The sequence below is a fragment of the Macrobrachium rosenbergii genome, chromosome 3, assembly GCF_040412425.1.
Source record: "Macrobrachium rosenbergii isolate ZJJX-2024 chromosome 3, ASM4041242v1, whole genome shotgun sequence".
In the NCBI taxonomy this organism is placed as follows: domain Eukaryota; kingdom Metazoa; phylum Arthropoda; class Malacostraca; order Decapoda; family Palaemonidae; genus Macrobrachium; species Macrobrachium rosenbergii.
This window is the reverse complement of record NC_089743.1, coordinates 16741198-16755990: the sequence shown is the minus strand read 5'-3', so window position 1 is coordinate 16755990 and position 14793 is coordinate 16741198. Positions and strand designations below refer to the sequence as shown.

Here is a 14793-nt window from a genome sequence, read left to right as displayed (position 1 = left end):
AACATATATATATATGTATATATATATAATGTGTTTATATGTATATATATATATATATATATATATATATATATATATATATATATATATATATATATATATATATATATATATATATATATATATATATGCAATGACTCCTCAATACCAAGGATTCAAATACAGAAATGAAGAAATTCTGACGCCGGTGGCAGGATCCGAGCCGCAACGGATGCTGAAGTATATGGTTAAGCTTAAACCACCTCACCAAAAGGAAGGGTGTAATTCTATTCCCGCTCACACACTCACACATGTATCTGTCGAACTCAGCCTAAAATGCAATAAACGCTTGAACGATATGCTTCTATAGTAAAGATGGGTCTATTCTCGCCGTAGTAACACAGAACAGAATTAAAAATCGAGAAGTTAAATGTGCATCGTAGTTATTAGAATTACATGCGACAGTTGCATGCATATGTATGACCTGAGATAAATTTGTATACTTCTTCGTGGTGAAGTGGTTAAGGGCAACCTTATTACGACAGATTGCGTATCCGTTCGAATCCTGTCTCCAGTGTCAGAATGTCTTCATTTCTTTCTTCATTTGGGTTTTGGGCTTCCTTGTGACATGCGCATCCCACATGAGTGAAGAAATCTAGAAATTAAGAGATCATTTGTAGCTATTAAAAGTAGATATATATCTGGTAAAAAGTTGCCCGTATATTCTATGCATGTATATTCATGCATGCATATTATACATATACATATATATAAATGCACACACACACACAATCGGACTCCAGTATCCATTGAATCACTTATGTGTGATTAGCTGCAGAGAAAAAAGTTTTTTAAACAAAGTTCAGATTGGGTGCAACATTCAAACAAACGAAAACATAATCAAATCACAACGTCAGGCAACGCTAGTAATCACGCACTACCCTTTGTTCAGCCCAGCATCTACCGAATCATCACCCTTAATCTCTCCAAGTCAGTCCACGCGTAGTCTTCACCCTGAACAGAAAGCACAATTTTTGGCTCAAGTCTTTGTCAGCAAACAGCGAAGTGGGCCTTTGGTGTTACCTCAATCTTGCTTTCCAGAGCCAAAGCTGTGTTCAATGGCCTTCAGATCTAGAGAAGTCAGAACTTTGCTTCTGGGGCTTGACAGTTATGGCGGCACAGACCCTAGTGGGACCTTTTTCACTGCTCCAAAGATAGGTACTATTTTCCAAAAAATAGTTATACATTCAAATTTTCCTTCTGTTTGGAGAAAGGGGAACACTGCTCCATTAAGTAACGGACTAAATCCATCCTCATGGCCCTTAGAATATAGGTGTATTTCAATTACCCCTGTTTTATCTTAGGTTTTTGAGAAGTTAGTCTCTAAGCATCGTTATAAGTTTGTTAAAGATAATAACCTGTTACCAGCATTACAGTTTTGGTTTTACAAAGGCCTTGGTATTCGTGATGTACTCTTATCAATATCTACCGTCTTGCAGAGTGCTCTTGATGAGGGTGCAAGGACACTCATGCTTAGTCTAGAATTTAGTGCAGCCTTTGATAGCACAAGTCATACAGCACTTATCTACAGGCTAAGATTATTGAGAATTGATGGATCTTTAGTTAATATCTTGAATGAACTTTCCATAGGCAGAACCCAGAGGGTCCGTGTTTATGGCCAGTATAGTAGCTTTAGTAATGTTATTTTGAGTGTTCCTCAAGGCAGTGTTCTTGGAACCTTTATATCATCATCTATACTAGTGATATGTGGTAAGAAATGGAGAACAAGATGATTACATTTGCCAGTGATGCTACTTCCGGCTGCTGTCCCTTCTCCATGCCTTAGGTCTGGGGTTGTGGGATCCTTGAACCGAGATCTGGCATATATTGATGAGTGGAGTAAGCTTTGGGGCATGAAGCTTAACCCTCCTAAAACTCAAAATATGATAGTTAGCCGATTCAGAACACTTTTGCCTTTGCATCCTAATTTACATTTAAATAGTACAGTTTTAATATCAGTGACTCATTTAATTTTTTAGGTATAACTTTTGATAAAGAACTGACTCTTGAGAACCATATACTGCTTCCTCTGTTTCTCAAAAGTTAGTATCTTGTAGGAAAGTTTTCAAAACTTTCATGATGAAGCTATTATATTTAAGTGTTTTAATGCTTTTCGTTTTCCTTCTTTGGATTACTGTTCTCCGGTGTGGTCTTTGGTTATTGACTATCATCTCAAACTCATGGATAGAGTTATGTCACCAGTCAAGTTTATTTTGCCACCTTTTAATGTGGACTTTTGGCATAGACATAAAGTAAGTTCACTATGTTTGTTGCATAAAATGTTTTACAATGAAAGACATCCTCTGCGCTCTTCTTTAAATGACCTAGCTGTATTTGCTTGCAACAGTAGGCAAGCTGATGCTGTAAATGTGTCGTTTTCCAGTATCAGGTTTAATGCTGCTGTGTCTGCAAGGAATTTTATTTTGGCTACCAGTAAAATGTGGCATAGTTTGCCTAGTAAAGTTGTGGAGTCTTCTGATCTCTAAATGTTTAATTAAACGAGGAACAAATTCATTCCTGCTTTCTGTTGAGATCTCCTGAAATCAGGTGTATCTGATTTATTGTCTCTATCATATTTATTTATCACCTCTTCCTATAACTTGTCCCTCTCTCTCTCTCTCTCTCTCTCTCTCTCTCTCTCTCTCTCTCTGTAGGCTGATTTTCCGTTGGAGCCCTCTTGGGGAGGGTTTACAGTCTGTAGACTCTGTCCAGAAGGGATTTAATGAAGGTGTAATGATTATGAAGGTATATATATATATTATATATATATATATATATATATATATATATATATATATATATATATATATATATATATATATATATATATATATACGAATAAAAGATTGAGAACAAAAAAAGATTGAGGCATCACAAGTTTATTGGCCAAATTTTCGAGACTATAAGTCTCATCATCAGGGCTGTAAAATATACAAAATTTTACAAATTAAAAACACACTCAGTAAAATGACAATTACAAAAGTTAATATAAAAAAATCGGTAAAGGATCTATGTTAAAAGAAGGTAAAAAAAAAGTTAAATAAAAGCTAAAGAGAATTCTAACACTAGTACCTATCTCTAGGAAGCTAAAAAACCAACTGACTTTCTTCTTCTTGGAAGGCCGGACTTCAACTAGGCTATAAAGAAAACAGTGGAAGAAGCCTGACTATTTAACGAGGGCACAAGCTGCTTAATTGTTAAACATTCCAAAGTAGCGAGAGAACAGTCACTGGGTGCTTGGGCCACGATACGGAAATCATCATTTGTAAATAAAGTTCTACTAATATTAGTATGTTCTCTTATACTAGAGAATTCTTTGGTTTTCAGAGTATATCCCGTACGGTGGCTGACTCCGAGATGGGAATCTATCCGGACTTTGAGCAATCCTTTGGTGGCTCCCACATATTTCCCAATCTTACATTTTGAGCAAGTAAAACAATAAACCACCAAAGACCGCATCAAAGCCGGGAGTTTATCCTTGTGGGAGAACAAGGAACCCAGGGTTTTAGGATTTTTAGATATCAATTTAATATCCAATGCCGGAAAAGTATTTTGGATTACTTTTTGTGTCTGTAATATAAATGCGCTGGAATGAATAAAAGGAATAGAGACATACATTGATAATTTGGGTACTTTGTAATAGATTGACTTGGATGAAGTCTATTTGTCAAGAACTTTTTCACGTATTTGTAGAATAAGGATGGAGGATACGAATTGTTTTTGAAAAACTGGGATAAAAATGATGATTTCCGTACCGTGGCCCAAGCACCCAATGACTATTCTCTCTCTATTTTGGAGTCTTTAACAATTAAGCAGCTTGTGCCCTCGTTAAATAGTCAGGCCTCCTCCACTGTTTTGTTTATAGCCTAGTTGACGTCCGGCCTTCCAAGAAGGAGAAGGCCACTCAGTTTTTTAGCTTCTTAGAGATAGGTGCTAGTCTTAGAATTCTCTTTACTTTTTATTTAACCTTTTTTACCTTCTTTTAATATAGACTCTATAGCGGTTTTTTTTATTTTAACTTATGCAATTGTCATTTTACTGAGTGTGTTTTTAATTTGCAAAATTTTGTATATTTTACAGCCCTGATGATGAGACTTAAAGCCTTGAAAATTTGGCCAATAAACTTGTGATGCTGCGATGGCTGTTCTCCATCCTTTTCCTCCTAAATCTCCAACGTTCCAGATCGTTCCAGATACATATATATATATGCCTATATATATATATATATATATATATATATATATATATATATACATATATATATATATATATATATATATATATATATATATATATGTATATATACATAGAGATATATATATATATATATATATATATATATATATATATATATATATATATATATATATATATATATGTATATGTATGTATATGTGTATATACATAGATATATACAGTATATATATATATATATATATATATAATATAATCAGTAAGCTACAAACGTCCTTTAATATCCAATTCGCTCTACCTCGGAAATAATATATTTTCATATATGTTACCGAAGGATGGGTTAATGCGTCCACTGTAGTCCTGAGTTCTTGTCCTTCGCTGGTTCGAGCCCACGGGACGACGAACTTATTATCAACTAAAAAATTCCCCTTCGGTAATATATATGAAAATATATTATTTCCGAGGTAGAGCGAATTGGATATAAAAGGACGTTTGTAGCTTACTGATTGTATATGAATCACGGTGATGTGATAAAAAGTCATATGTATATATATATCTATATATATATCTATACATATATTTATATATATATCTATATAATATATATATATATATATATATATATATATATATATAATATATATATATATATATATAATATATATATATATATCTATATATATATATAATATATATATATATATATATATATATATATATATATATATATATATATATATATATATATATATATATATATATATATATATAGGGAATAATAATATATGGCCAACGAGGAAAAAATGAAACAACAGAGCGCAGGAACCTTCATGTTTGTCTAAAGACATTTTTAAGAAAACTACACAGTGGAAAAGAAAATGACTCGGTATTACAAATAACAATTAAGATTTGTTGAAAGTGATATACAGAGTGCGGTTAATGGATTAAGGGAGGGGCAAATATTCATTTTGCCCTTCCTTGTCAAGGCTCTTCTAAATGCTTTTACCCACACTTATTATTCAAACACCTGCTGTGTATTGTAATTCATAAGATACTTGTGACCTATATATACACATATATATATATATATATATATATATATATATATATATATATATATATATATATATATATATATATATATATATATATATATCTTCCCAATCATCCCAGCCACCAAACACTCAATTTAAAGCTGGAAAATACAACAGTGTAAAGTGTTGGTCCTCGTCCATTCAAGGGGTTTGGCCGGTGGTGGTGATTGAGGCATCGGCGCTGGAGCTGAGCGGTACGCCCTACCGCTCCAAGTGCTGATACAACACTGTGCAGGCTTTTGAAATCGGTTTGCCCCATCAATGCGTTGGTGATGCGGCTTCGTGTCGAAAAAGTGCTTTTTCAACACATCCGTTCAAACTGCGCGCATCATGTGTACGGGGCTTTAGGAAGAGGGGATGGAAGTAGAGAACAAGGCTAAAAAGAAAGTCCAGCCAGGGGCCGAAGGGACGTTGCAAACACCCTTTAGTAAAGCCTACATTGCACCAACTGAGGTGCACTGACAGCATCATGGGCAGTGCTACCCCACTACAGAGACTTTTCGGTCAATTGACCATTCCAAGGTCACTAGATTCGGCCCATATATCAGCTTAGTAAAATGTGTGATACGTAAAAAGCCTTGTCTGTGAAATGAGAAATGACTGTCTCCCAAATGCCCATCAGTCAACTCTCCGGGAGCCTTAAGAACATTTATCCTTTTATACAGTTTGGAGACGAAGGTAGCATTAACTACTGTCAAATATTTAGAATCTTTAAGTCGAATGCTACATATACATGCAAGGCATGGAGTGAGCCAGTCAAAAGGTCTTAGATTCGCTCGAATTTGACTATACCACTTAGTGATCCTTTCGTTGTTATGCTGTTGGCCCAGCGTTCGACTCTCCGACCGGCCAATGAAGAATTAGAGAAATTTATTTCCGGTGATAGAAATTAATTTCTCGTCATAATGTGGTTCGGATTACACAATAAGCTGTAGGTCCTGTTGCTAGGTAACTAGTTGGTTCTTAGCCACGTAAAATAAATCTAATCCTTCGGGCCAGCCCTAGGAGAGCTGTTAATCAGCTCAGTGGTCTGGTTGAACTAAGATATAATTAACTCAAGGCTGAACTCGAAGTTATATAACGATGGAAGAGAAAACTAAGTGAAGATTGGGGGGATAGTTTGGAAAACGTGATGAGCCGTCTACTGTCCAGTTTTAGTTCCGTATTTTTTTCAAAGGCTGTCAGAGTTTCAGACGATTAAATCATCACACAGGATCGATTGTTAAATTGTCTCAAAGTTATGATGACAATTGATGTCAATCATATTTTATATTTTCTTCTCCATAACATTTTTCCTTTTAAAGAGTTGGCGTCAGGTATTACAACCCCTGTTGTAACAAATACTGTACTTACAAGATGAGTTTGCAAACCCCACACCCAGCTTCTAGATGTTCACATGATCATGTGCCCAAACGTCCACTTTGCCTTGATGGTCACCCATCCAAGTCCTGGAGAACATGCTACCGCCGAAATGTGAGTATAAATACACACACACACAACACACACACACATATATATATATATATATATATATATATATATATATATATATATATATATATATATATGTGTGTGTGTGTGTATACATGTATGTGTTTACATGTATGTGACTACACACACACAAACATATATATATGTGTGTGTGTGTGTGTGTGTGTGTACACATGTATGTTTACATGCATGTGACTTTCTTTTCAAATGCTCAATCAAGCAGCTACAAATCATCGACAGGAAGTTGTAACTGATAGATGATTCGGCATCTGGAAGATTCAAACGACCGGCCGACAGTGCGGACGGACGACTGTCAGGGACAGTACCGTTCGGCTGTCTTGACCAGGTGTCGAATCATTAATCAATTCTCATTCCCCTTCGGTGATACTCCCGAGGTTGAGCGAACTGGATGTTAAACGACATTCGTAGCTTCATGTCTCCCAATATAAAAAGAAAGTCACGGTGTATGTGATAAAAATTTACAAACACGCACGCACACGCACACATACACATTATATATTTATATATATATATATATATATATTATATATATATATATATATATATATATATAATATGTATATATATATGGACCAATATAGCAGTGATAGTCGTATCTTCCCTCAAAGTGTCATCCTTGTAGACCTGACGAAATGTACGAAATTGGAAACGTGTTGTCTTGAAGTGGTATATGCGAAGTGTTTATCAGCATTCAACGAGTACTGTATTGCCTATGATAAGGAGTGTGTCCCTAAGGTATGTATATTTATACACATATGCACTACGACTTGGAGGCATTCAATTAAGTGACACTGATTATGGTGTTATCAGTGTACATACATATATACATATATATATATATATATATATATATATATATATATATATATATATATATATATGAGTGTGTGTGTGTCGTATGTTTGTAAATGCGCATGTATGTATGTACACACACATATATATGTAAATTGCTAACACCGGAATTACTGTGCTGTAATCGAATGCTCCCCAGCGTTTTTGTGTATTTACTGTACGCGCATTTTTAAAGTTGGGTAGCCTACGCTGTAAATACACGAAAGTGCTTTGAAGTACCCTTTCACATCACCATAATTCGATCATTTGTAGTGCATTTTTATCGCGCACCCTGAAAAACTTCACTGTGTATATGTGTGCGTATGCATGCATGCATGCATATATATATATATATATATATATATATATATATATATATATATATATATATATATATATATACTGTGTATATTTGTGTATATAAATAAATATATATATATATATATATGTATATAAATATATATATATATATATATATATATATATATATATACAGTATATATATATATATATATATATATATATATATATATATATATATATATATATATACATATAATTTATTTTTTGGAAGCAAAATTGAAAACGCAAAAATTTTACCTCGATCTACTATGCACCTTTGGAATGAGATATGGCGTTGCCCTGAGCTGAGCTCGTCCAAGCCAGCGTAAGGACACACACCCATGCGCACACAAACACCTCTTTGGCAGTCAGCTGTCTTTGCTTTAACCAAGCTGCCAAGGTTCCTGTCATATGAGCTGTCAAATCCCCACCACGACATTTCTACTATTTTCGTCTTCATTTTGTTTCATTTCGTTTATATTCTTTATTTATGACGCTCTATGTCGTACTGTTCTCAACGACCCGTCTGAATGCTAAACAACGCAAATCATCGTTTCTCTAATAACCTGCGACAAGCCATAAACAAAAGGCCTGTCTAGTTTGAGGGAGACTAAGGTCGTGATAGTCAGTTATATCTTCTCTCCTTCGTCAATCACGTCTTGAATGAGGAGTGAAGTGATGGAAAATGTCAGAGTGACCATAAATACAGTCAGCTGCGTCCCATTGGCCACTGAACTGGATGGCGATAGTGATGCTTAAGAGATATAATACTATGTGGCGTGTAACGCAAGAGTGCAAATTGTTCAAGCCGACTGAGAACGTAAGTGACGATATATCTTACGTCAGCAGAGGATATAATGATTACATGATAATGTGAATACATTCATTATAAGCACACATTAATTGTGGGTACGTTCAGTGTTGATTACGGATACACTACAATTAATCGAGGATATATTTACCTTCAACAGATGATATATTCAGTTAGAAGATATATTTTTGATCAGAAAAACAGAGCTAACATAAATTATAAATAAATCTTGGCCGAGGGCAGGCTGCACATAAAGCAGAACATGTTTACTTCCAAACTGTAAACATTCGCATTCTCATGAAGTGGATAATGATTCTAGACTTTGAAGGTGTAAACAAGAGCAAAGTTAATCCAAATAAAAATAGTGTTAGTGACAAGCATTTCATTAGCGGCGGAGTGTCACAATATTAATTTTACAGATGTAAGTCACCTTGGTATGTGATCTACTGGTTATTATATTAATCTGTTCACACTCTTGTTTACATTAGAAAAAAAAATGGAGCGATGAACAGTGATGAGGCTGGTGGTTTGTTACTGATAACTCACAATAATAATCAGTCTTTTAAAAGAAGATACCATATCTTTTATAATAACCATGGTGATATTAACACTCATACACGCACATACAAACACACAAACATATATATATATATATATATATATATATATATATATATATATATATATATATATATATATATATATATATATATATATATATATATTATATATATATATATATATATACATATATATAGTGTATGTATATATATATATACATATACATATATATCATATTATTTCTTTGTGCAACAGATGGTACTCATTAATACTACTGGAGTGGTAATCAAATTTATTTGACTGATTAGTATGTATGTATGTATGTATGTATGTACGTATATACTGTGTGTGTGTGTATATATATATACAGTATATCATACATACATACAAATCTGTCAAATATATCTGATTACTACTCCACTAGTATTAAGGAGTACCATCTACTGCACAAAGTAATGTAAATGGTTCGGGATTCCTGAGGAGCGCCTACCAATGGGCTTTGAACACTCTCTTGGGGAGGAGATGCCCTCTGAATGGTGGATAAGCCTCCATCTGGAGGCCACCGACAACCACAAAGCTAAGAAAGATGAAACAACTCTTGTACTAGGGATTCTCTGGGGACAGGTGAATATTAGTTTGAGCATTGTGCGGGCACGGTTGACTGCACCAGGAGAAAGAGTTGAACTGGTGACTGTGTATGGGAAAGGAATGAGATTAAAAGAGAGTGTTTCAGGGAGTCTGAGTCTATGCCTTGCTGGGTATGAAATGGTTATTGTGTTGCCTGACTGACATGCAAAGGTATGATGGAGAAAGAGGCTGAGACAGACTTGTGGAAATGTGTTTGTGGAGGGTCTGACTGTAAGAGATAAATGGTTTCCGAAGAAAAATATTTATAAATATACTGTGGAAAGAGAAAATGGTAAGGATAATAGCTTGGCTGATTATGTGATCATGCAGAGTAGATGCAAGAGTAACTGATGGATGCAACAGGGTATTGTATCTGATCATTAGCTGGTTGAAGTAAAAGCTAAGGTATACAGAAGCTTAAGCTGGCGAAAATGGTTGAAAATGTAGCTGTCAGGGTAATTAAGATAAGTGAGCTTGATAAGGAGGACATAAAATGAAAAACAAGATGAAGACTCAGAGGTTGGAGGAGTGTACTCAAGTCTGAGAAAAATTCCATGTCGGGGTCATAAAGTCAGCAGGGAGATGTGTGGTTTCACAAGGAAATGTGTGAGAGAAAACGAAGGCGCGTAATAAAAAGAGGAGGGAAAGGCTTAGAGGATAAGAAGTAAATGAATAGAGAAAGGTTAATGGCAAAAGGGATCTCAAAATAAAAGATGCAAATGGAGAAATAATGTCTGAGAGTGCAGTCCTAAGTAAGAATAGTTATGGAAGTAACTGCTGAAGAAGTTACAAAGAAACACACAAGCAATATATGCGATTAGAGGTAAAACGTTGCGGTACAGTGGTGAAAGTGCGATTGAATATTTGCCAAGGTGCATAAAGTATGTCCAGATGAGGGAAAGATTCTGAAAGAATGGCTGAAAGTGATAACTGTCCCCTTGTATACGGGTATGGGAGAGAGAGGGCAAAACTACACAGTATACCTGAAGGTGTATGGTAGGATTTTTACTGGGAAAGAGTAGCACACAAACGAACAGTGTGAGATTAGTGTATGAATCAAGTGTTTGTTATGAAACAGTTATGTGAGAAGTATGAAAGGAAAAAAAGTGTGTGGCACACATGGCCCTAGAGAAAGCTTATGATGGAACTGAGAGAGGCAAAGTGGAGAAGGCTGAGGATGTATTGTAAATAAGATAAGTTGTTGAAAGCAATCAAAAGCTTTGATGATAAAAGTAAAGTAAGTGTTGGAGTATGTAGGTGGGAGAGTGACTGGTCTGAAGTAAAAAACGGGACTGAAATAACGGTGTGTTATCTCTCCACGGCTCTTTAATATCTTTTAGAACTGGGCAACGCAAGAAGCTAGAAAAAGACAATGGATTGTGGAGCAATATTGTGGTATAGGAAAGTGTGTCGTTAATGGAGTGTGGATTGGCTGATGTTTGCAGATAATACAGCACTGACTGGGGTGAAGAGAAACTGCAGATTAGTGAAAGAATTTGAAAGTGTTTGACACAGAAGAAAGTTCAGAGTAAGTGTGAGCAAGATTAAGGTTGTAAGGGCAAATGGTAACAAGGAAGATAAAGAAATTTAATCTCGGTGGATGAAGATTGGGAATCAGCATTCATGTGTTAGGGGAGTAAATTGGCTACACAAAGGTAGAATGAGAGAGGGGGATGATTAACAGACATGTGAAACAAGAAACGTAGCAAATTGTGTGAAAAAGACTGGGTAAAGAAGCTTGAGGTGTCTATGGAAGTAAAGGTTGCGATGTATAAAGTAAACTGTTTGTCTATTCTGTAATGAAGTAAGTGTGGATGCTGCATGCAACTGAAAGGAAAAAAGTTTGAAACTGCAGAGATGAACTGTTTGTACAGAGTACGTGGCCCATGAAAAACTCCAAGGGTAAGAGACGTGGCCATATGCAAAAATGGCAAAAGGTTTAGTATAGAACAGGATGAATCAGTGTTCAAGAGATGGTTCGATCACGTGGAAATAAATGGAGGATGACAGGTTGGTGAAAAGACTACAATTCGGAAATACTGAGAGGGAAGAGGATATGAAGATGTAGGAAGGTCTAGATAAATGAAGTAAAACAGAAATTCACAAGGAAAGGGCTCAACATCCATGAAGCGAGAGGGGCAGCAAGAAAGATGCATTTTGCGCAGTGTAGGTTGCTGATGAGCATTCTCTAAAGGTGTCAGAAGCTGCTAATGTTGTGGAACTTTCATAAAGGGCTTCAGCAACAATTCAGCGTTAAAGTATGAATGTTGAGGTGATCGTTGTCTTTCCTCATCTTTTCTAGGAAGTCAAGTCCTGTTGATGGAAAGGGGCTTAATGCAAACACACATACACACACAGAGACACACACACAGACGAAAATACACACACACATACACATATACACACACACACACACACACACACATATATATATATATATATATATATATATATATATATATATATATATATATATATATATATAAAATATATGTATATTTCAAATTTCGTCGTATGCTAAATGATGATACTTTCTTACCGGGAAGAAATCGAAGAGGATGAAAACTCAAAATATATCAGATTTCCAGTTCTTGAAACATGCGCTCATACAATATGACAAAATAGTAGCCCATATGATGGAAGCAGATATCACTAAAACTAATGGCATTTGGGAGAATGGACACTCATTGCTGAATTGGTTACGCACCTATGTCTTTAATATGGTGATGCTAGTATGACTAAATTTTCATCATGATAATATATCATTTGAAAACAGGTAAAATGTAGAGACGTATTTATTTTCTACTATTTCAACAAAAAATGACCGCTCAAAAGCGAGATGAAAGTTTTAATGACATCGGGTGCGTATTTTTACCGTTTTCTTAAAAAAAGGAATAACACAGTAACATAATCGATCGGTCTTACCCGGACGGAAATAAAATATTTTATAGCAATTTCTTTTGTTCAAAAGCCATCATACAAATATCATCCCTAACCAATTATGTTCCATCTAACAACAAAACAAAAAAGAAACTTCTCCAAATTAATTACCGTTTTTCTACTAGCAACTGCGAATCAAACAGGATCTCGGGATCACAAAACTTATGGTAGAGGCAGCACGGATAAAAGACGGGAGAAGAATCGTAAGTAGACAGCATAAACAATGAGCACACGAATGAAGAGCCGTGATGTCCATGAGGGACAGAATCGATTGACGTTTCAACTGTGGCCTATATAGGGGCTGTCATTCATTACGGTCCATTTAGGTCACAGTTGAAACGTCAATCGATTCTGTTCTTCATGAGCCAAACGAGCTGGAATAAAAATAGCAAGCTCAAAATACAAAAAACCTCAGTCTTAAAAAAAAACTTCTGTAGGAAAAATGATTGTTGGAAGACGAAAGTAATGGAATTCAAAACAGAATTTAAAAGGCCCGATGAACTGAAAGATTCAAAGCTAATTATATAAAAATGACTAGTCCTAGCCGGGGGCCATTTCATGTTTCTGGCTGCATCTATGAAATTCCTTGTACAAAATGTGATAAAATATATTATGGACAAACTGGAAAATCACTTTCACAACGAATCAAACAACACCAATATTCTGTGAGAACCGGCCAAATATCGAATGCATTATTCGTACATAGGAGAGATTCAGATCATCCTATTAACTGGGGTGAAGCAAGATCTTTAGTCCCGTGCAACGGCACAGTTAAAAGGAATATCATTGAATCTTGTTTTATCAAGTCAAGTAATGAAAGTGTTCTAAATTTAAGTCTCGGTTTGATTAAACTGGATGCCTTCATAATTAAAAAAGTTGTTGATAAATATAAGCAAAATTAGTATTCAGTTTTATACATGTTTCTGCAATTTGAATGGGTAAGATTCCGCATCTCTTATGGTTAAGTATTTGGTTCTAGTTTGTGACCGCGTGATCCCGTATTTTCCTGGATAACCCTTCTGTTTATTACCCCTTGGCAATTAACCATCTGGTATTCAATTTTATTCATGTTTTTGGATTTTGTATGGCTAAACTTTCGTATCTCTTGTAGTTAGGTCTATGTTTTAGTTTGTGACTACTTGATCCCGGATTATCCTGGATTATCTTTCTGTTTATTACCCTTTGACAACTGACCATCTGGTATTCTTGTTCTTTTTGTTTAATTTGTAACCTTCTTTTCATCCGTGTCTCATTTGTGCCCAGACGATGCGTTAATAAACGTGAAAGGGTTCGGTACTGAACTTCTGCCTGTCATTTTCCTGTGGGATTCGCTTACACACTGAAGTCACGTACACCTACTGTGATTTTTTAAGAATATATATATATATATATATATATATATATATATATATATATATATATATATATATATATATATATATATATATATATATATATATATATATATATATATATATGTGTGAGAGAGAGAGAGAGAGAGAGAGAGAGAGAATGGAGACAGAGAGAAAGAGAGAGACATATGTGTATGCAAAGAACATATAATTTAGGTCGAAGGCCAAGCGCTGGGACCTATGAGATCATTCGGCGCTGTAAGGAAAATTAAAGAGAAAAAGGTCATAAATATATAACACATATAAACCTCGCAGCTATATGAAATAATTGTTAGAAGAGGGTGAAAAGTAAGATAGAAGAGAGAGAGAATATGAATGGACGTACAGTAAAAGGAAAGAAAGGGGTTACATATATAGCTGAAGGGATGCTGCAAAGAACCTGAGTGCCTACAGTGCACCGCAACTGATATATGCACAGACGGCATTAACC

The 14793-nt window shown here is 35.0% G+C and overlaps 2 protein-coding genes across 6 annotated transcripts in view; one reads left to right on the top strand and one right to left on the bottom strand.

Moving 5' to 3' along the window:
• The window catches only part of LOC136852772 (anoctamin-8-like), a 545791-nt gene that overhangs the window by 3105 nt on the left and 527893 nt on the right, over nucleotides 1-14793 (top strand). The window contains exon 1 of one of the 5 annotated variants that reach the window (XM_067127720.1): nucleotides 7464-7574. The exons of 3 other annotated variants lie outside the window; for them this stretch is intronic. Coding sequence is in view for 1 of the 2 variants with exons in the window: in XM_067127682.1 (XP_066983783.1) it covers nucleotides 8752-8832 (81 nt within the window). In the remaining variant the exon portion in view is untranslated. Of the gene's footprint in view, nucleotides 1-7463; nucleotides 7575-8699; nucleotides 8833-14793 lie in introns of those variants that run through there. One more of the 5 variants, XM_067127682.1, reaches the window with a different exon arrangement.
• Ppox (protoporphyrinogen oxidase) overlaps nucleotides 1-14793 on the bottom strand; it is a 600782-nt gene that overhangs the window by 77671 nt on the left and 508318 nt on the right. The gene's annotated exons all lie outside the window — the stretch shown is intronic.